Genomic DNA, 20,826 nt, shown 5'->3' with positions numbered 1-20,826 from the left:
GTCTGAGCAGGTCTCTGAGGCATTTGCATCCCCATCTATTCCTGTCTCTTCCCACGTAGTCTAGATGCGTGTCCAAGGTAGCATTCCAATCTCCCATTAAAAGTAAAGGATGAAACGTTCCTAGGAATACTTCTAGACATCGAAAGAAATCCGGCCAACTTGTTAAAGGCGGTACATAGACTGCTAGAATTCGAAAAGTGCACCCATCACTGCTGTCGACATCCAGGATAACCAGTCTACCCTCCGGGTCTACGAATATCGTCTTTACTTCGTGATCCAGACACTTGCGAAAAAGTACCACCGTGCCACTACCGCTCATACTCGGCAGACAGAGAGAAAAATAAATGTTATACTGTCCGCTAAACATGGACTTTAGGGCCCATGGCTCATGGAGTCTGGTCTCACTTATGGCTATGATTTTCAAATCATGTGACTTTATATCATTTAAGAGGTACCCTTGTTTCCAAGGGGCCCCAAGCCATGCGCATTCACACAACCAATCTTGACCATGATCCTATTGAGTTGTGTGCTTTAAAACAAACAAAAGGAACAGAGAGTTACTTACCATTCGAAAGTTTTGTCTCCTCCTTTGATTTTTCATCAAGGAGGCTATTGTACAGTTTTTTTGCTAAATATTTATGACATCCCCCTACTGCATTGAGGTAGAGGGATTTTAGTGTGTGGTGCAATGTTGGTGTGATGTTGTAAATTTTGATGTGTTCTGGTGGTGTTGTGTATGGGTGGTTGCTCATTTTAATGTCGTTTTGTGTAACGTTTGTTTTTGTGTTAATGTATTTCATCAACTCTGTGTTTTTAGTGTCTATGGCTGTTTGCTGTATGTATTTTTGTGGTGTTAATGGTGTTACTGTTATTTGTGGTAGGTTTCGAATTGTCTTCGGGAGATGTATATCTCCCTGCTTTGTTCATGTTTGCATTTGGTTTGGTTCTTTTTTTGCTTCTTTTCCTTCTTCCTTTTCTGGCTATTTGCCATTCCTCACTGCTTTCGTCTTCCAATGAAATTTCTGAGGAATCGGAAGGGGGTAGGGGCATGTTGTAAGCTTCTATGTGTGTTTGTGTAAGTGGTTGTGTTGTTGTTTTCATTGATGTTGGTTGTTGACTGTTTGTGTGTGGTGTGTGTGATGTGGGGGAAGGGGAATCAGTTTTTGTATTGTCTTTTGGTTTTACTGTTTCTTTAGTTCTTGCTGTTGTTGTTGGTGTTTTTCCAGATGCTGTTGTATGTTCATTTGTTGGTGAGTTTGGTTGGTGTGTTTCTTTTGTTGTACTCCCTTTGCTTGTCCTCTGTGTTGATGGTGGTGTGGGTAGTAAGGGTTCTTTTTTCCTTTCACTTTTTTGTTGTTGTGATTGTTGTTTTTGTTCTTGTTTTTGTTTCTTTGGTGTGGGATGCTATTGATTGAGTTCTGATCTATTTGCATCAGCAACTGAATCATTTTTCCGGATCAATTTTGTTGCTCTAAGGCAGCAATCTCTAGGATGTTTATGTTCTTGTCCATGTTGTAACCAATTGCGGACAACAGCCATTGTGACTCTACTTCCAGAGGGACATTCTTGATCAAAATTTTGGTCACACATTGACCAAGGTAGGTCGGAATCAAAATTACTTTCTCCGTCTGTAGGGTGAGTGTTGACAGTTCTTTTGCTTTTTCTTCACTGTTGAAGCGAACCTGTATTGTGGCATATTTGTTCCACCAGTTTTTATAATTCTTATATGCCCATATCGGGCGCAAACATTTTTCTGTCAGTTCCTATGGTGCTTGCTCTGGTCTGCGAGTTTTTGCGTTAATAATTTTATATATGATTGTTCTCTTTTATGTGGTGTCTATGATGTTTTGTGAGATGTTGAGGTGTAGATTTGAACCTTCTTGACTTAAGAAGGCCTTTGTTTTATTTGTTCTGTTGTGAATTATAGTATGGTCTTTTTTGTTTTAAGGCTTCTGCAAAATTTCATTTGTCTTTGGTGGTAGTGTTGGTGGCAGAGGTGTTCGTTTTAGCAGTTGAAGGTGAAGTTGTAGTGGTAGTGTTGGTATTTTCTTTCGTAGAGGTTGATGGCTTTGCAACGATATCGCTGGTGTTGGTGGCAGTGCTGGCATTCATGCTAACATTTGCACCTGCTTGTGTGAGACTTCTCCCCTCCTTTTCTCCTTCATGAAGCTGTGGTGAAGGGAGTGTAGGGAAATCAATGTCAAACGAGTTGTCAAGGAGACTGGCATTCGTTACAAAACCATCTTCATGGCTTGAAGACGCCATCCTCAAAACAAAAATGGCTAAGAAAGCTGAAAACAAATTCACAAAATCGGGAAACACGCCATGTGGGGCAGGTTTCCTGTGCAAACAATTTGCACAATCGAAACTATTTTTACACAAAAAATATTATACAATACACAACTTTTGAAGGCAATAAAAAGCAAACGTACTATGAGTTGATGTGACTATCATCCATCTATAAGATAGATAGGTAGGTAGGTAGGTGTGGTAAGAAGCTTGCTTCCCAACTACATGGTTCCAGGTTCAATCCCACTGCATGGCACCTTGGGCAAGTGTCTTCTACTATAGCCTTGTGCCAACCAAACCCTTTTGAACGGATTTGGTTGATGGAAACTGAAAGAAGCCCATCGTATGTGTGTGTGTGTGTGTGTGTATGCTTGTGTCAGTGTTTATCCTCCCACTATCCCGTGACAACCAATGTTGATGTTTTTACGTCCCCCGTAACTTAGCAGCTTGGCAAAAGATACTAATAGAATAAGTAATAGGCTTACAAAGAATAAGTCCTAGGGTTGATTTGTTCAACTAAAGGCGGTACTCCAGCATGGCTGCAGTCAAATGACTGAAACAATTAAAAGAATAAAATAATATATACAATTTAGAAGAAAATAGATATTCTTGGCCTTTGTCTGGACCTCTGAAGCAAGTCATAAGAAAGGAGGAAATTACTGTCTAACTTTTACGACATATAACTAGTGCATTGTGTATGTGGGCAAGGTACAGCTAACTCTGCTTGAGTGAACAATATAACTTAGAGTTAAGGGCGTCAAGAATGTCCACTTTGAACACAATTTTTATGGTAGATTGGCCAAATTAGAAGCGCATTTCAACAAAATACATTCTTACATTATTTTATTATATTCTGAATTCAGATCTCACATACACCATCTTTGCCTAATATCTTTCCAAGATTAATAAAATAAGCACCATACAAAGATTGGGAAGTCAGTATAGTTAACTACCTGCAGTGTTCTAGTATGCCTGTTTTGTAATGACTAAAACTAAAATAGAAAATATGTTTGGGTTTTCTTACCTATATTAATATTTTAAAGTTTGAAAATACTTTCTTCTAATTTATTTTTCATATGTTTGTTTTTTACTTTTTTACAGGGGTCGGTCAGTCAAATGGTACAATTTAAGTTATGGTAAAATCAATGCTAATTTCATGGACCGATTAAGAACGAGTTTTCAGCAAGTTGCTTCTGGCCCAGAGACAAAACTCTGAATCTCATCTAATATATACACATTCACAAACACATAAACCTATACACAAGCAGCTTATCAGATTGTAAATGCAAGACAAAGGAGCAATGACAGTTTATAAATGATGTTACATATATATATCTATAATTATTTCTTAAACATTTTGGTGAAATATCAAATTTCAAAGGCAATACAATCTTGAGATAAATGATTTTTACCAATTTTTTTTAGATGTGTTGATTATTTAACACATAAAATTACTTCCTTTCTTCAAGGGTATCTGTTAAATGTTTAATAATAAAATATTCGACAAATTAAGAAATAAATGAGCTTAATTTTTTTTCCCCCAAACCCCAAATTTGTTTTTACAAAATGAATAAACGTCACCAGCACGGAAAATGAAAGACTTTTTTTTTTCCTTTCCTTTTGATTCATCTTGTCACATCAGGAATGTTCAAGGTGAAACATTTATCAAGGACTCAGTGGGAATATAAGAACTGTTTATGACAAAACATCAGTACTCAAGCCAGACACGAAGAGAATTTAAAACAAACTTCAGAAATTGGCAAAAACATCAAGTCAAGTAAAGCGTCTGGAGTACACAGAGCAAATATTAAGCAGAAAGGGTTAATTTGAAGAATATTCAGTGGAAAAAAAAAATTAGGCTGAACTAAAGGCATATTTGGTAATTATTTAAGGAAAACTTGATGTTCTACTGAAAAGACTAATTTCAGATATACTTTAGACACAATATAAGAGTTATTCAAAGTTAAAAATAGCTTCTATGAAAGAGAATCATAAAATAACAACAACCTCAAAATACACAAACCAGTAAATATTATACAAATATTACAAAACAATGCATTTCTGAGCAACTCACTTACAGGTGAAGAATTAATAGAAAAAATTTTCCACTTCTGCAAATGAAACTTTTCTACTACTTTATTTCATTGTTTTGCTTTTCAACATCTTGTTTAATAAGTTACCTAAAATTCATGCCAAAATGAGAAAGAGAACAATGATGTCATCATCATTGTTGTTGGCATCAGCATCATCATTGTCATTTGCATCATCATTGTTTTATCATTCATTTTTCCATGCTTGCATTAATCAGTTAGAATTTGTTGTTACAGATGTTCTACTGCTAGATGCCCTTATTGGTATCAAACTTAACCAAACAAGGTAATAAGCCCCTAGTCTATTGAACAATGAAACACCCAGGACATAGTTACAAGTTTCTTTTGTTCTGAAAGACGGTGTCAAAATATGTCAGGATTTGTATTTGATAGTGAGGTAGTTGTCTTGTTTACACAAGACCAAGCATGTAAAGACACAGTGAACTAAAAAAAATGCATACACACAGACAGACATACATATATTTTAGGTTCATTTCCATTGCATGGAACCCTGGGTAAGTGTCTTATACTATAGCCTCAACCAATTAAAGCCTTGTGAATGGATTAAGTAGGCAAAAACTATAAGAATCTGGTTGTGCATATGTATGTGTAAATACATACATACATACATATAGGTTAGTAGAATTAGAGGTTGGAATAACCGTCTAAGAGATAAAAAATATCCGTTTTGCAACCAGTATAATTACCTATGTTAACCCTGGGCATACATACGCAAGCATATTATGCTCATAGATTACAGGTAATGACAAAGGTAAACATGAGTTTATCAGGAACCAAATTTAAACTAAATAGAAAATGGAGAGTTATTGATCAACAACAATTGACTAACATCGATTATTACTTTTTAATACAAAGACTTTATCCCATCTAACAGCCATTTCTGCTTCCAATGTTCCACAGTGTTTTCATTGAAAATTCTGAGAATAATATTCATCATATTTTGCAACACAGCTGATCTGGAACATTGAGCTTCATCAGAATGAAGAAAAATACATAAAAGAAAAGAAGAGAAGAGCCTCGAGAAGCCCTTCTTCTTTTCTTTTCATTTATGAATTTTTCTTCACTCTGATGAAGCTCCATGTTACAGATCAGATGTGTTACAAGATATGACAAATATTATTTTCAGAATTTTCAATGGCAACACCATGGAACATTGGCAGCAGAAATGGCTGAAATGGGATAAAGTCTTTGTATTAAAAAGTAATAATCAATGTTAGTCAATTGTTGTTGATCAATATTTCTTCATTTTCTGTTTACTTTATATATTAGGTTGTCCCACATGAAATGTCATATTTTAAATGGGTTTCTTATGAGCCGTCTATAAATGGATTTTTAATGAGTTTCTTTGTACATGCTTGTGTTTACTCTTAACTCTTTTTCTTTGTAGCCAATACTATTATTCAAAATTGCTATCCACAGCTCTTATGACAATGTTGACAACTGAACAATACTGAGTGATTTTCTTGTACGAATGCAAGTTGAGTCACTCTGCCACAGAAGCTCTATGAAACATCAAGCGGGCTTTTGGTAACGACATTAGAACTGTTCAGAGATAGTTTCAAAGATTTTGTTCAGGAAGTGAAAGCTTTAAAAATTAACTAAGAGGGAGAGCAAAATCAGTTATTTGGCATAAGGAATTAAATGCTTTGGTTAGATAAAATCCAAGAACAATGGTCCGAAAATATTGGATCAGAGCTCCAGACATCTCCCACAACTGCTTCTTGACACTTGAAGAAAACTGGAAAGGTCAAAAAGATGGATAGGTTTATTCCCCATCAACTTAATGAGATTCAAAGAAATAGACACCTTACAGTGTATTCCATGTTGATTTCTCAGTTGGAAAGAAAACCATTTTTGTATCAACTCATTATATGTGATGAGAAATGGTTACTCTTTGATAACAGCAGGAGGACAGGACAGTGGTTAGATGCAGGAGAGTCACCAAAACACTACACAAAACCACCATTGCACCCTAAAAAGTTGGACACTGTATGATGGTCAACAAATTCATTTTTGCAACAAGGAAAAACTGTAACAGCAACATCCTATTGTCAGGAAATTAATTGTATGCATGAAAAATTAAAAAAAGAAGCAACCCAGATTAGTGAATAGAGATGACCCAATTTTCCTTCATGATAATGCATGGCCTCACTCTTCTCAAGCTTACAGTCCACAAGTTGCAAAGCTTGAATTATGAAATTTTGGCACATCCTCCTTATTCTCCTGATATCTCTCCTACTGATTATCATATATTTAAATACTTCGAGCTTGCTATATGCAATAAAGCATTCTTAAATAAAGAAGAGGTAATTGAAGCATTCAAACAGTTTATCAGTGTAAAAGATGACAAATTCTTTGAAGATGGAATATATGCCTTAGAAGAACATTGGCTGAGGGTCATACATGAACAAGGATTGTATTTTGATTAAATAAATAAATATTCTAAAACTTAAAAAACAATTTTAATGTTTCCTTTTTCTAATGTGACATTTCATGTGAGACAACCTAAGATATATATATATATATATATATATATATAGGTGAGAAAGTTGGTATGTGAAAGCACATGATTGGATGTATAAAAGATAAAAAAGAGTGAGAAAACTACAGAAGGCTTGTGTTATATGGTTAAAATATATATTTAAATCGTTATGTTAGAAAAATGTTATAAAATTTTGAATATAGAAACATTAAAGTTGTTGTATATTGTCAACTTAATGTGACAATCCCAATAAGGGAATATACTACTGCTGTTTAACCCTAGGAAGCTGGACCACTTCCTGTCGGCCTTGACACAATTACTGTGTCCTTATGTTTGCGAGGGGGAGACAAACTCCTCCACCCAGCCTAGCCAGCATTCAGGGACATGTTTCTGAGTCTTTGCTCGTCATCAGCCTGAAGTAGCATGACCAGCTGGTTGAAATAACCGGTTTCGTATTTTCTTTTCAAATTTCTCTATCTGTATCGTAACATGTCTTCGCTATGGTGTAAAATATGGAGTTCTAGATAGGGGAAGGTAATCAGGGATTTTTTCTGGTATAAGGGAAATAATAAAAAATGTTGGGGATAAAAGGGTTTGATTAATTAACATCATTTGGTTTAGGAGGAATAGAATGTTACAAGTGGTTAGGTTTTGCTTTATATTTTTTTCAATGAGGTGAGTTTCCTTATTTAAAAATGTTAGAAATGGTTAAGTTTTGGCTTATATTCTTCAATGAAGAAGGTTTCCTCATTTTTCAATATGTTCACTAAAGGGTATCATTCTGTATTCTGGGAATGCAATCTGCTGTCGATGCAGAGTGCATCTGCATCTGAGCGATAATCTATGTAGTTTTGGTGGCAGCCCGAGCATCTTATGACATAAATCAGGTTTTCTGAGGCACAAGCAAAGTCAGATTTGATTTTGAATTTTTGTCTCTCTTTGAAAAGGAATTCTGATCCTTCTAGAAGGTTTGGGCATGTTGCGCAGTTTGGTTGACCACATTTTTTCACTTTTGCATCTGTTATTTTGGAAAATAATTTTGCCTTTGTGAGGATCTTTTTTAGTGATTTTGGTTGTTTGTAGCTTTTAATGATTTTATGTGTGTGTAAAATTTCCTTTAATTTGGGGTCCTTATGTAGCATGGTAAATTTTGGGTGATGATGGTGAAGGCTTCTTTGTTTCTGGGGTTGTATGTGGATATGTAAGGCAGTATTTTCGGGGAAGGTGTGTTGAACTTTTCTTATGTTTTCTATGTCGATTTGTAATGCACGTCTGATTCCATCCTCTATGAGTTGAACTGGGTAGTGTCTGTCAATTAGGGTATTTTTGAGTTCTTGCAGTCTAAAGTCCACAGGATTATCGCTCAGATGCAGATGCACTCTGCATCGACAGCAGATTGCATTCCTGGAATACAGAATGATACCCTTTAGTGAATATATTGAGAAATGCGCAAAACAAATGCTACCACAATTTATAATCTTTCCATTCTATCAATATGCCATTGGAACACCAACACAAATTAGACATTAAATGAGGAAACCTTCTTCATTGAAGATATATTAAATAATGAGGGTGAAAATTAATATTATTAAATAATATCAATTTAAACCAGTGGCCTAGCATACTTAAAATGTCCAAAGACTATAAATTATATTACATATATAGATAAGAGGAATAGCCACCAAGGTGGATTCCTGATATGCTAAAAGAAGACACAAAATCACCTTACCACAAAGAATATGTTCTTGAGAACATATTCTTCTTATTTATACATACACATGTACGTGAACCTTGTCCTGACATTGCATCCAATATTCTGCAAGTACATGTCTGGCCATGGAAAAATATCATCTTTCACAGGAACAGGTGAGTTCTGGATGTGGAAAAATCTGTCTCATTAAACTCCTTTCAACCCACAAAAATCAATAAAATGAGTGTTAAAATGATGATAATGATGAGAAATGATATACACTGCATAGTGCCAAAGATCCCAGCAATGCCATTGCGCTTCAGGACCAGTTACTGCAACAGCTTGGGATTCAGGGGCCCACAGCTTTTTAATATTCTCCCAAAGAGCCTGAGGAATCTGCACAAAGTAGATGTAGGAGTTTTTAAATCAAAGCTGGACCTCTTCCTATCAAGAGTCCCAGATGAACCTACCTCGCGGCAGGAGGTGCAAATGAGGGTTGCTAAATCAAACTCCATTCTTCAACAAGTGCCACATATTGTAAGAGGCTCCCTGTAATAACAGTGTAGCAACACGGTGGTGCATCAGCATGGTCGCAGCTCTAAGCTGAAACTTAAAAAAAAAATTAAAAAAATGTACTAATCTATGATAGAAAATTCATCAAAAAAGTACTCCATGTGGTGAGAGATAAATATTGTTATTTGAAGGTCACAATACATTTGTTAAAGCACTACTAATAGTTTCATATGTTGAAAGAACTCAAACATATTCTTCAGGCGCAAACCACATAGCATTACAACTTAAAAAATTGAATAAAGAGAAGAAACTTGATGAAGCTGAGAAAAAGCAGACAGTAAGCAACAGAAAATGAAACTAAAGTGTCAAAAGGTAAAAAACGCTATCCTGCTTAGGCCTTAAATGATAAGGCAGGAAAGATATCAAGTCAGTCAGGAATAGGTGAAATTTTCCAATTGTTCAGAATATATTTATACATATGCATGCAACCACTGAAAATTTCTGACCTGGAGTTCGATGCAATCTTTCAGCCAAGCAAAATCTTTTCACTTTCATACTTAACCTTTTATCTCTCAGCATACCTTTCACAACTCCAAGTGTCTTACTCTCCTCCTTCACTCTGTATCCCACCTCCTCAGCTAATCCACCATCACATGTGATCCTAGATACTTAAAATACCTCGTCTAACATCTCACCATTTCTCACTATCTCTCGAACATCTCATCACCTTCCATCTCTTGAACATCTCATTACCTTACTCTTAGCTACATTCACTTTGTTTCCTCCTCTCACACACTCTTCCAAACTCTACACCAGTCTCTTCAGTTGCTCTTCCGAATCTGCCACCAGTGCTGTATCATCAGCAAACAACAACTGATTCATTTGCCATTTCTCTCCATTTTCTCCTACCATTTGGGCTCCTCTACCAAGGGTTCTAGCATTTACCTCTCTCACTACACCATCTATATATAAATTAAACAGCCACAAAGACATCACACAACCCTATCTTAACCTCACCTTCACATCAAACAACTCACTTCACCACCCACCCTAATGCACACCCTACTTTCTCTATAAAAATCTCTGAACAGCTCTCAACTGTCTACCATCTACTCCATACAACTGCAACACCTACCATATTGCATTCCTATCCATTCGGTCATATGCCTTATGCACCTCCCCTGCCTTTTGCTAAAAACTTCTCACACATCTGTCTTACTATAATTATTTGATTTGTACACCCCCGCTTCCAATTCTAAAACCACACTGCTCCTTCCCTAGCACACCCTCTGTGTGCTAACAACCAGAATTTTCACCCTAACAACCAGAATTTTCCCATACAGTTTACCACCCACACACAACAGATTTACACCCCTAAAATTTCCACACTCACATTTATCCATTTTCCCCTTGTACAGTAGCACTATACAGGTACTGCACCAGTTCTTTAGCACTCTTCCAGCCATATAACAAACATTCATAAACCTCACTATTCAATCACTGTCGCTCTTCCTTTCTTTAGGCATTCCACCATGTATACCTGGTGCCTTCCAGTTTGTGATCTTCCAACAGGTATTCTCCTCTCTCCTACAGCCACTATACTTGCTTCCTTAACATCCCCAACATTTAACAGCTCACTAAAATACTCTGCCCTTCACCTTTATACATCCTCATTTCCTTTCAACAAATTTCCATTTACATCCTTCACCCTTTCTTCCCTTCTTCCAACTACCTTATTTACCCTCTGTACCTCTTTCCAAAACAGCTTTTTATTTCTTACAAAATTTTCACTCGTCCTTTCACTCACCCCACCCATTTCGCCACCCTTATCACTCTCTTTACTCCCTTCCTCACTTCTCTGTAGAGATTATAAGCTTCTCCATCCCACTCTTCAAAAGCCCTTTTCTTCTCTGCCACCGCATCCCTTACCTGCTCATTCCACCACTCACTACCTGTCCTCCCACCAATTCCAACCACTCGTGTACCACATACCTCAGAGGCACATCTCAATACTACCTCTCTAAAAGCCTCCCACTCCTCCTGCACATCTACCTCCCATTTCTTAACTTATTCATACTCACCTCTCAGTTTCTCTACATACGCCTGCTCTTTCTCTCTCCTATTGAGTTCACTCACCTTCACAACCTCTCTCTTCCCTGTCACTCGTCTAGCATTCCATTTTGAGCATACCTTCAACTTACCCTGTACTAAGAAGTGATCTGACACTCCTCCACCTTCACCTCTCATTACATGCACATCCACCAACCTTCCTACAACTCTCTTAACAATTAATATATAGTCTATCAAGGCCCTATCTGCTACTGTTCCTCCCTCCACCACGTGACCTTATTCTTCTCCCACTTTTTGAAAAGACTATTCCCCACCACCAACTCCTCCATTGCCAACAACCTCCTTCCAATCACATTTCGACCAGGAACTCCATATTTTCCTCCTACATTTTCTACTTCCTAATTTCCCACTCATGCATTAAAATCATCCAAAACCACCACATTATCACTTTTCCCCATCCTATCCACACGCAATGAACTCCTACTTTTTCCTCACTCCTTTCACTCCCTGGACCATATGTACTAAAAAACACCAGCATCTCTCCTCCCCACCTCATCTTAACCCACATTAATCTTGAAGACACTTCCATCCACTCAATGCTCATTCACCAGCAATGCCACTCCCTCACAAGCCCTCCACCCTCCCATTCCCGACACTCGTCCAGCCACATCCCGAAACTGATACTCTCCCTTTCCTTTCATCTTAGTCTCGCCCAGTGCCAGCACATTCATCCTTCTCATCATCATCACACTCCCTATCTCTCCTCTTTACCTCACTTGTACTACACCCATGCACATTTCATGACCCAAGTACTAGGGTGAGATTTGGTGTTAACCTTCTCCCACCCCCTTGTCTTTTTCTTACTGCCCTTTTAGGAATGTGGATTTCTTTTATTCTTTTACTTGTTTATAGTCATGCCCAGTCCTGGGCATGACTATAAACTACATCCAGTAGTAGGGCCCTGGTTTCAGGGTTTGAGGAGTGTAGAACCACCTCTTAGCCACTATTGTTCTCAGGTCTACTCTGGCTCGGAGTGGTAGTACTTGTAAGGGTCCCAGCTATGGGTTAACTAGCAATTTCCCAGTACCCTCACTCCTTCCCTTTTTAGTCACCTCTTACGCCATGCAGGGAATACGGTGACTGCATTCTACCAATCCCCCTCTCCCCAGTCGCAGGTTCTATACTCCTCAAACCCTGAAACCAGGGCCCCATGGTCCCACTACCAGATGTAGTTTATAGTCATACCCAGGACATACCCTGGAATAAAAGAATAAAAGAAAAAGAATGTTTAAAGAACAATTTTTTTTCACAACATCGAACAGTGAAAGAGGGAACTGTTACATAAGACTGAGTTATCACACTACCTTGTAAATATACAATTTATAAATTAAAAACAAACACTTTGAAAAACATTTAAAAACACTTTTATTATTTTTTATCATTTATTTTCAATATGTATCTGAAACTTGACATCTTTGCTCCTTCACAAATCCTGAGTAGCAGGCAATTTCAGGATGTCATTTAGATGCTTATGTGTGAGCCTTGAGCGCAGCTTTGTTTTATTGATGCTCATTACAGAGAAAACCTGTTCCCAAAGGTAGGTAGTCCCAAACATGCACAACATTTTCACAACAAGGGTTGTCAATATAGAGTACTTTGGCAAGTGATACTGATAAAATGTGTCCAAGTCCACCAAGGTAAATTTTTTCTTCAAATCTGAATCGTGCTGTAAGTCAATCATTCAAGTTGAATATTGACTGGCAGATCAGCTGGCGAGTGAAAAACTCTGAAATCTGTCTCAAGTTCATAAAAAATCTGAAACCATTGCTCAAACTCTCACAACAATCCCCTGATATTGTCTTTGTACCGATTCATGTCAACATTATCTGTGGTCGCAACCACATCTTTTAAACTAGGAAAATGAGCAGGTTTACCACCTGACAGTTGTCTCCCATAAAGTTAGCTTCATCTTGAACGTGTGTATGCTTTCAAATTACTGTGTGACAACTTTTTTATGGCCTTGCAGCATTTTGTTCAGATTATTCAAGTGCTCTGTAATATCCACGATAATCCTAAATCATACAGTGATTGAAATTCTAACACTGGTTTGCCCTTTTTCTCCATGAACAGTTTGATTTCTTCTTGTAGGTTAAAACGTTTCAACACGGCAACCACCTTACCTCAGTTTGATATAGCAAACCATAGGTAATGCGTATATCGCTAAGATTGTCAAACTGATGGTGATTCAGATCTCTAGTTTGGATGAAATTAACAACTCAGACAACCACTTCCATGACATGATCCATTTTGAATGACTTGCAACACAATGCCTCCTGGTGTAAAAAAGCAGTGAAATATCCAAAAATCATGTCCTCCATTTGCAGTCTGTAGTTTCTCTCTGAACTGTGTCACAACACCTGCTTTTTCCTAATCCTTAATGGAGTGCCATCTATAGCCATGCTGACAGCACAGGCCCAGTTCACTCTGATCCTGTCCAGCACTCCAACAAGTAAGATGAAAATGTCATTTGCTGTTGTGGTGTCCATCACAGGAACCAACTCCAAGAACTCCTTGATGACAGTCAAAGTCTCATCTACACCACAAATAAGTATGGTTAGTTGCGCAACATCCATAATGACTGTGCAACCGAAAATGCAATAAATGACTTGACTTTGTGCTTCAGTTACTTATCCAAATCTGCAGAAAGATCTGAAATCCTATCTGTCACAGTATTTCTCATCAGGCTAATGCTGGCAAAAGTCTGTCACTTCTCAGGGCATACAATTTCTGCAGCCTTCAGTTTGCATGTTTTCACGAACTCACCTCTGCAGTCTGGCTTTGATGCTAATGTTATTTCTCTAGCAACAAGGTAGCTAGCTTTTACTGCTGCCTGACTGATATCTCAGCTTTGGATTAAAGCAGACTTGTTTCTTCAGATCTGCTCACAATTTATTTACCTTCTCCTCATTTGTCCTTGCAAGTTATTGTATTTGTTGGCATGATGAGTCTCATAGTGGCACCAAATGTTATATTCTTTGAGCATTGAAACCTGTTACAAACACACCAAGCACACAGGTTTCCCATTCACCTCCACAAACAAATAGCAAAAGGACCACTTTTCTTGAAATAATTTACACACTGTATCCACTTTTTGACATTTTGGGTAAGGTAAAAACAGAGCAAAATGAAATAAAATACATTGTTAGTAATTGAATTAATTTTTTAAAAAATATATTTATTCCACTACAATATTTAATTGATGATGATGACGACGACAATGACAACAACAACAACCTAATGCAGTACCAGGTTGTGGCTCTCATGGCTTCTGATCTTAATTGATTGGGAGTGTTATCATGTACATTGTTTTGTCTGGGTATAAAAGATAGGCTACACCAAATATCCCGCTCAATACCACAGATTTGCTTGTCAGTTGCTTGACCAGTGGCTGATGATATGTGCATCTCTGATCACGAGCAGAAGTAGTGGGGGAGCATCATAGCCATGTATTGAGAGGAATTCTTTGGGGTTTGGATAAATCACCTTTGGAAACATGGGTGTTTTGTTCAACATTCTTAAACAACCCTTATTCAGGGACCTTTTGAGTGGATGGGCTACTCAACCTGAAGAAAATTCTAATTGGGCCCCACCTGCAAAAGTCATGCACTGTTAATCTTAATATGAGATCACCATGTCATGCACATATGGTTGTGATGCATGAGCCTGGTGTACCCTTATCAGACGGGTAGTCATGATGGGTATACTGGGCTTTGTATATTTTACCCCACTATCACTTTGATGGCATGCACTGCTCTTTCACCCTATAATAATAATAATAATAATAATATTAATAATAATAATAAAAACAACGAATTTATGAATAAAAATTACAATAAGAAAAAAATGAATTTTAATAAAAATAATACTGACAAAAAAGTTTATAATGATAATAAAAATAATATATCAACAAATATTATATGGTATAAATGCTCCATTTTCACATTCAATAACTTCTAATATCCCTCATAAATTCTTTGCAACACTAGATAGGTATTTCCCACTTTCAAGTAAATAAGAGGAAATCATTTAATAGATATAGTGTAAAGTTTTCACATTCAACCACTAGAAATTTAGCTGAGATTATTGCAGCACACAATAATCAGAGAATTAGAAAATATCTAAATTTTAAATTTATAAATAAATGTAGGACAAATAATGTGAATAGTGAAGTTAGCTTTAATGATATTCTTTCTAAACAAGGTTTAGATTCTATAACTGATCAACACTTTGATCATATAGTTAGGCTTTTAATATTAATTTAAATGATAATAATTATAATCCCACCTTAACACCTAATTTGCAGACAGGTACTAGTGGAACTACCAAATACAAGTGAATAAATCCATGTGTAATTGTGTAAACAAAACTCTATGCCCTTTAGAAAATCAGGGTTTAAGGAAGAATATAGTATATCAGTGTGAAGTAATAACTAGAAATCGTAAGTATTGCTATATTGGTTCATCTGCTACTATTTGGAAATCTAGATTTTATAATTATTCTAATTCTTTTAAATATAGAAGAAATGTAATTCTATAAATTTTAGTAAATGCATTTAGGATTTAAAGGATAAGAATATTAAGTATAATTTAAAGTGGTCCATTATTAGTTATACACTATCGTATAATATTGGTAATTCTAGATGTGATCTTTGCCTCCAAGAAATGTATCATATAATTATTTCTAAATTAATTTAATTGAATTTTAATGGACACATTACTTTATGACATTCAAATACTTCAATTATCAATTATAATGATTTTTTAGATTATTATATAAGGTTAATTCCTATAGAGGGGTTTAATATAATGTCGTCGTCATCGTCGTCGTCGTCGTTTAAAGTCCGCTTTCCATGCTAGCATGGGTTGGACGATTTGACTGAGGACTGGTGAAACCAGATGGCTACACCAGACTCCAATCTGATTTGGCAGTGTTTCCACAGCTGAATGCCCTTCCTAGCGCCAACCACTCAGAGAGTGTAGTGGGTACTTTTACGTGTCACCCGCACGAAGGCCAGTCAGGCGGTACTGGCAACGGCCACGCTCATCTCGCTCGAGAAACCTCATAGCCAGTCCAGGGGCACCGGCAACGATCTCGCTCGAAGAAATTTCATGTGTCGCCCGCACAAGAGCCAGCCCAGGGGCACCGGCAACGATCCCGCTCAGAAAGATTTCATGTGTCGCCCTCACATGAGCCAATCCAGGGGCACTGGCAACGATCCCGCTCGGAAAGATTTCATGTGTCGCCCTCACATGAGCCAATCCAGGGGCACTGGCAACGATTCCGCTCAAAACATTTCATGTGTCACCCGCACAAGAGCCAGTCCAGGGGCACTGGCAACGATCTCGCGCGAAAGATTTCATGTGTCGCCCGCACATGAGCCAGTCCAGGGGCACTGGCATCGATCCCGCTCGAAAGATTTCATGTGTCTCCCGCACATGAGCCAGTCCAGGGGCACTGGCAACGATCCCGCTCGAAACATTTCATGTGTCACCCGCACAAGAGCCAGTCCGGGGGCACTGACAACGATCTCGCTCGAAAGATATCATATGTCGCCCGCACATGAGCTAGTCCGGGGGCACCGGCAATGATCTCGCTCGAAAAACCTCATGTGTCACGCGCACAAGAGCCGGCCCAGGGGCACCGGCAACGATCTCGCTCGAAAGATTTCATGTGTCGCCCGCACATGAGCCAGTCCAGGGGCACTGGCAACGATCTCGCTCGAAACATTTCATGTGTCGCCCGCACATGAGCCAGTCCGGGGGACACTGGCAAACGATCCCGCTCGAAATATTTCATGTGTCACCCGTACATGAGCTAGTCCAGGGGCACCGGCAACGATCTCGCTCGAAAAACTTCATGTGTCACCCGCACAAGAGCCATTCCAGGGGCACCGGCAACGATCTCGCACGAAAGATATCATGTGTCACCCGCACAAGAGCCAGTCCTGGGGCACTGGCAACGATCTCGCTCGAAAGATATCATGTGTCGCCCGCACATGAGCCAGTCCAGTGGAACCGGCAACGATCTCGCTCAAAAAAAAAAAAAACCCTCATGTGTCACTCGCACAAGAGCCAGTCCAGGGGCACTGGCAACGATCCCGCTCAAAAAACCTCATGTGTCACCCGCACAAGAGCCGGCCCAAGGGCACCGGCAACGATCTCGCTCGAAAGATTTCATGTGTCGCCCGCACATGAGCCAGTCCAGGGGCACTGGCATCGATCCCGCTCGAAAGATTTCATGTGTCTCCCGCACATGAGCCAGTCCAGGGGCACCGGCAACGATCCCGCTCGAAACTCCCATGACGGCCCCACACAAAGCCAGTTCAGGGGCACGGCAACAATCTATTTCTATCTCATTTGCCTCAACAGGTCTTCGCAAGTGGGATTTAGTGTCCAATTTTAATTTAACTCGATTTCGATTTCACTTGCCTCAACAGGTCTTCACAAGTGGAATTTAGTGTCCAATGAAGGAAGGAAGGTACGCATAAGTGGACTGGCTGGGCCTTAGATTTAGGTCTCACTTGGCTTGCCGGGTCTTCTCGCGCATAGCATATTTCCAAAGGTCTCGGTCAGAAGTCATCGCCTCGGTGAGGCCCAATGTTTGAAGATCGTGCCTTACCACCTCATCCCAGGTCTTCCTGGGCCTACCTCTTCCACAGGTTCCCTCAACTGTTAAGGTGTGGCACTTTTTCACACAGCTATCCTCATCCATTCTCGCTACATGACCACACCAGCGCAGTCGTCTCTCTTGCACACTACAACTGATGCTTCGTAAGTTCAACTTTTCTCTCAAGGTACTGACACTCTGTCTAGTATGCACACTGACATTACACATCCATCGGAGCATACTGGCTTCATTCCTTGCGAGCCTACGCATGTCCTCAGCAGTCACGGCCCATGTTTCACTGCCATGAAGCATGGCTGTTCAAATAGAAAATTAATTATTGCGACGTAAAGTAACTAAGCTTCTATTATGCATAATGTGTAGACACTCTCTCTCTATCTATCTCTTTACTTCACTCCATCATCCCACAATTCTTCTCTCAGACCCTTAGTCTCTCTTCTACTGTTTTCTCTTTTTCTCTATAAATACATAGACACACACACTCTCTCTTTCTCTCCATCACGCCTCTTGTGTTTTCACTTCTCTCAGCCTCTCAATCTTCCTAAATATATAGACACGTACATTCTCTCTCTCTCTTCCTCTCTTCTCTCAGCCGCTCAGTCTCTCTAAGTATACAGACACACTTTCTTTCTCTATTTCTTCACTACCCTCCATCACACTGTTAAAATTTAAAATAAATAAATAAATAGATAGATAAATAAATAAAATATCCATAAGAATGTCCAGAACCTGGAGGAGCATGGAATTGGCATTGTTTTTGAGAGCCTGGCGCTGTGCTGAAGGAGATAACCCAAACAACATAATCACTGCTGTGCTGAAGAGTAATGGTTACACCAGAACATTAGCACAGATAGAACAAAAGAAGCAGGAGTTTACACGTTCCTATGCTCTCATACGATCCCATATCAGCACCCTTGATGCCATCTTAGATAATGAACACAGCAAAGATGATAAGGATGGAGGCACGGATGCAGATGTCACCCCAAATGGTAGACACTCAAAAAAACAAAGAAGAAGATTCAAGCGAGAAACCTACCTGGAAAGTAAGCCCAAGTGCAAGTGCCCCTACCACCATCAAAACGGAAAACCATGGAGGTGAAAGAGCCAAGAAAGAACAACTAAAAGAAGGAAAAACTAAAACAAAAATAATAGACGAAACATCCAAAGAAAGAAGCAAACCTGACTACCCATATAACAAAAAGGATAAAAAGAGACAGCACACACGAATATGCAAATTCTACTTGAAAGGTGTCTGCTGGCACGGAGAGGAAGGTGCAGGCTGCCGTTTTGCACACCAAAGACCCTGCCACATAAACATGAAACAGGGTGGAAACCACCTGCCAAAAGGAAAGGACTACACATCACCTGCCCCAAAACAGAGGTACGCAGAAGTAGTGCGTGCTACAAACCAGACCTATCAACATGCTGTTGAAAGGGCAGCTGCTGAACAACAATCTTTTTTGTGCATGGCACAAAAGATGGTGCAGCAACTGACCTGGCTACAATCTCACAGATGGGACTGTCCCCAATACACAAGACCACCACAGTAAATAGACCCAAGGTGGGCACCACTGGTAACAACACACACATCACGTCGGTGCTCTTACTGAACATCAAAGGAGTGTTAACACTTAGCAACAGGACAAAAATACCTTTCTTGAGAGACCTTGTTGCATGCAATCAAGCCTTATGCATAGCACTTACGGAGACACACCTGAAATCAGATATAGCAAATGCAGAAATACACATACCACAGTATGTTGTATTACAGACCGACAGGAAAGAAAGGAGTCATGGTGGAGTTGCTATGTACATCTACGAAGACCTCACACCCCACGTTCTTTTGTCACACTCAAATTCAGTATGTGACACACTAACTGTAAATATAAGACAACTCGGTGTAGTTATATATGCTACATATAGCCCTCTAGATGCTCCAAATCATGTAGGCAAGTTTGAAGACTGCCTAAGAAAAATAGAAGTTCTAGTCACATTAGAACAACACATAAGTGTACTTCTTATGGGAGACTTCAATCTGCCCAATGTCAGATGGCCTGAGGGCCTTTCTCTCCCAGGAATGACGCGATACGAACAAGGACAGGTGAAGTCCCTCCTGAACCTCATAAACACTTTGTACATGGAACAAATAGTACTCCAACCAGCCAGGGCAGGTAGCATACTGGATCTCTGCTTCACAAATAATATGGATCTCATCCATAATGTGAAAGTGACACCGACACTACTCTTTGATCGCAACATGGTAGAGCTGACCATGTACGGACCAAAAGAAAACTCTCATAATCTTTTCAGCTTGAACTTCCATAAGGCAAACTGGAAACAAATTGAGAAAGAGATCCTCAAACAAAACTGGCCTAAATGTCTCTCCTCACGGACATCGACATGAAACTTCAACAATTCATGTCTGTAATGCAAGTCATATGCTACAAATGTGTCCCGGAGAGAAAGACCACTGTACACAAGAACAAAATTGCCAGGGAGAGGAAAATTCTTATGAAACTGTACAAATGTTTCAAATCGTCTAAACAAACAAATTGAAAGCAGTGAAAAGTCCCGCATGAAAATACAACTGCTGGAGATTGAAAAAAATCTGCAACTCTCCCATGAAAAAGAAAGAGCAGACAAAGAATCTAACCTCAGAGTTTTCTACAAGTTTGCCAAAGAAACAGCTTCAGTGCACTGCAGGATAGGGCCACTCCTCGAAAAAGATGGTACACTCACAGGAAACCCAATGAGGAGAAATGAAATACTAAATGAGCAATTCAAAACTATTTTCACTCCACCTCTAGGGCACTTTCAAATCAGCAATCCAACTGAATTTTTTTTACCACTGCAGATATAAAAACAGAGGCAATGATGATCGACTACATCAATATAATGGAAGACGATGTAATAAGGGCTATAGATGAAATGAACCCAAACTCAGCTACTGGCCCTGATGGATTCCCAGCAATCCTTCTAAAAGTATG

General features: G+C 38.9%; 1 protein-coding gene across 5 annotated transcripts in view; it reads left to right on the top strand.

Annotated features, from left to right (window-relative positions):
- Positions 1–3,882, top strand: part of LOC106880368 (rho GTPase-activating protein 7) — a 601,077-nt gene extending 597,195 nt beyond the window's left edge. For all 5 annotated transcript variants that reach the window (XR_016244003.1, XM_089361608.1, XM_089361606.1 and 2 more), the window contains one exon: positions 3,391–3,882. Coding sequence is in view for 4 of the 5 variants with exons in the window: in XM_089361608.1 (XP_089217734.1) it covers positions 3,391–3,505 (115 nt within the window). In the remaining variant the exon portion in view is untranslated. The remainder of the gene's footprint in view (positions 1–3,390) is intronic.
- Positions 3,883–20,826: the final 16,944 nt, after the last annotated feature.

Source organism: Octopus bimaculoides, chromosome 13 (genome assembly GCF_046866305.1).
Source record: "Octopus bimaculoides isolate indiv1 chromosome 13, ASM4686630v1, whole genome shotgun sequence".
NCBI classification, from domain to species: domain Eukaryota; kingdom Metazoa; phylum Mollusca; class Cephalopoda; order Octopoda; family Octopodidae; genus Octopus; species Octopus bimaculoides.
The sequence above is the reverse complement of the archived record's forward strand: the minus strand, read 5'-3'. Positions and strand labels throughout refer to the sequence as shown.